Below are 2,795 nucleotides of genomic sequence, written 5' to 3'. Positions count from 1 at the left end.
TGAGGGGTGCCGGCGCCTACATCTGCGGCGAGGAGACGGCGCTCATCGAGTCCATCGAGGGCAAGCAGGGCAAGCCCCGCCTGAAGCCCCCGTTCCCTGCTGACGTGGGTATGGCTCACCCTCCCCACTGTGCTCCCACAGCTCCTGAATGGCTGCACCTTGGAGCCGCTATGCTGGTTATCCCCAGGCTGATGTCCTGGACCACACATCCGACACCACATCCACTGAGAGCTCCCACTGCTTCCAGGTGTCTTTGGCTGCCCCACCACAGTGGCCAACGTGGAGACAGTGTCAGTGGCCCCCACCATCTGTCGGCGTGGTGGTGCCTGGTTTGCCGGCTTCGGGCGGGAGCGGAATTCTGGCACAAAGCTCTTCAACATCTCGGGGCATGTCAACACCCCCTGCACGGTGGAGGAGGAGATGTCAGTGCCACTGAAGGAGCTGATTGAGAAGCATGCTGGTGAGTGGTGTGATGGCCATGCTGAGCCACTCTGGATTGGAGCAGGCTCGAGATGTTTTGACCCCCCTTTCTCCAGGGGGTGTCCGTGGGGGCTGGGACAACCTGCTGGCTGTCATCCCTGGGGGATCATCCACGCCACTGCTGCCCAAGTCGGTGTGTGAAACGGTGCTGATGGACTTCGATTCCCTGGTGCAGGCGCAGAGTGGGCTGGGCACAGCTGCCGTCATCGTCATGGATAAATCTGTAAGGGACAGGCCCCCTCCCTGCCCATCCTGGGACTTTCACCTTCATCTCATCCTCCTCTCCCTCCCCAGACTGACATCATCAAAGCCATTGCTCGCCTCATCGAGTTCTACAAGCACGAGAGCTGTGGGCAGTGCACGCCGTGCCGGGAAGGTGAGCACAGGGGACTGCAGGATGAGGGGAGGTCTGTGGGCTGGGGGGGGCCTCACCACAAGTCACTCACCCCTTCCCATCCCTGCAGGTGTGGACTGGATGAACAAGGTGATGGCTCGGTTCGTGCAGGGCAATGCACAGGCAGCCGAAATCGACGCACTGTGGGAGATCAGCAAACAGATCGAGGGACACACCATCTGTGCCCTGGGTGATGGCGCAGCCTGGCCTGTGCAGGTGGGGACCAGGATGGGCTGGGAGGGCATCTGGGAGGCCAAAGGCCTTTCCCCACCCTGTTAACCAGCTCCTTTGCTCCGTGCAGGGTCTCATCCGCCACTTCCGCCCCGAGCTGGAAGAGAGGATGCGGCGCTATGGGGAGGCCAAAGCCCGAGCAGCGTCAGCATAAGGATTCAGGACCACATTTCTTGCCTGGAAGGAGGTTCTGGCAGCACTTTGGGGGTTCTATTGAGGGTCCTCAATAAACACTGCTGTGCTCACAGGCTGTATTGTGGGCATAAAATAGCGGGAAGGGACTGCTTGGGGGGTGGGCCTGGAGTGTAGGGGAGCCCTCATATCCCCAAGGATCATGGGGTCACACAGCCAGGGTCTAGATGGCCCTGGGGGTAGCTCCTAGCTTTCTACGAGACTCCACAGCCCCTCTTTGGGACTGGGAGTGGGGCAGAGGCAATGGTTTTGGAGGTATCACATGAGCACAACACCCTCTTCAAGGACCCCACACTCCTTGTCCCTGCCACAGTGTTCCCAGGACACCTCCTGTACCAGTGCCAGGGGACAGCTGTCCTGGCCCTGCTCCATGACTCGGAGTCTGTGGCAGTTCCAAACATGGCTTTTACTGAATCACAGTGTGGGACATCACTGCTGGGCTCAGTGCTGGTTCTTCCGTTCACAGGTGGCCACACCTGAGGCACAGGGACCCCCAAACCCATCCTATCCTCTCCTGCCTCAGCCCTGAGGTTTTCGGGGTGGCACGTGGGTCTTCCTGTGGTAGTGTCCGGGCACCAGCAGCTCCAGGGTGAGCTGTGAGCGCATGGACGTTGGCTGTGCGCCCCCACACCCTGTGGGGGCCGTTCAGGAACACGGGCAAGGTGTATCTGTAGCCAGTGGCCGTACGGAAGTGGGTGTAGCCCTGGTTCTCCTCCCGCAGCAGGTGGGCCAGGGGCAGGGTGAACACCTCCTCCACCTGTCAGCACACGTGAGAGATCACCAGAGATGTCTGTTGCAGTGGCACCAGTGTGACACACTCAGTGGCACCAGGAAGGGGGTGCAGACCCTCACCCACCTCGTCAGGGTTGGGGGTCAGTGTCAAGTCCTCCAGCGGCCCCAGGTTGGCCACGATGGGTGCCACGGTCATTCCCTGCTGGGAGGTGTGTCAGCAAGGGATGGGGTGTCACCCCACCCAGTCCCCAAAGTGCCATCCATGTGTCCGTTCATTCCTCTGCACTCAGCCCAGGCACCCTATGCTCCACCTTGACACCCCAGTACGTGTCTGTCACCCAACACCCACTCACCTGCAGCCAGTGCCCATCACCCATGATGCTGACACCTTGTCCCTGTCACCTGAAATGCCCCATCACCCATGTTCCTGCTGCCTTGTCCCCGACACACCAAACCCAATCACCTGTGACCCTGCTGTCTTGTTCCTGCCCCCTGGAACTCCACCCATGGCCCTGCTGCCCTGTCACCCACAACCTCGCTTCTGTCACCCTACTGCTTTGTCCCTGAGCCCTGGAACCCCTCCTCCGTGTCCTTGTTGCCCTGTCCCTGTAAGCCTAAATCCCAGCCACCCGTGGCCCTGCCACCCTGCCCCTGGCACCCAGAACCCATCACCATATCCCTGCTGTCCTGTCCTTTCACCTACAACTCCTCTCACCCGTGGCTCTGCTGCCTTCCCTGTCACCTTCAACCCGTCCCCGCGGCCTTG

General features: G+C 60.8%; 1 protein-coding gene across 1 annotated transcript; it reads left to right on the top strand.

The window, feature by feature from the left end:
• Positions 1 to 5: 5 nt before the first annotated feature.
• Positions 6 to 1,259, top strand: NDUFV1 (NADH dehydrogenase (ubiquinone) flavoprotein 1, 51kDa; the record flags this gene model as incomplete). Its single annotated transcript, XM_009082081.1, has 6 exons — positions 6 to 108; positions 248 to 460; positions 537 to 703; positions 775 to 856; positions 945 to 1,090; positions 1,176 to 1,259. Coding segments are annotated over 6 exons (795 nt in total), but the record flags the coding sequence as incomplete, so codon positions are not given.
• Positions 1,260 to 2,795: the final 1,536 nt, after the last annotated feature.

The sequence above is a fragment of the Acanthisitta chloris genome, unplaced genomic scaffold, assembly GCF_000695815.1.
Source record: "Acanthisitta chloris isolate BGI_N310 unplaced genomic scaffold, ASM69581v1 scaffold19209, whole genome shotgun sequence".
In the NCBI taxonomy this organism is placed as follows: Eukaryota; Metazoa; Chordata; class Aves; order Passeriformes; family Acanthisittidae; genus Acanthisitta; species Acanthisitta chloris.
Note: the sequence above shows the minus strand (reverse complement) of the source record. Positions and strands in the feature narration are given on the sequence as shown.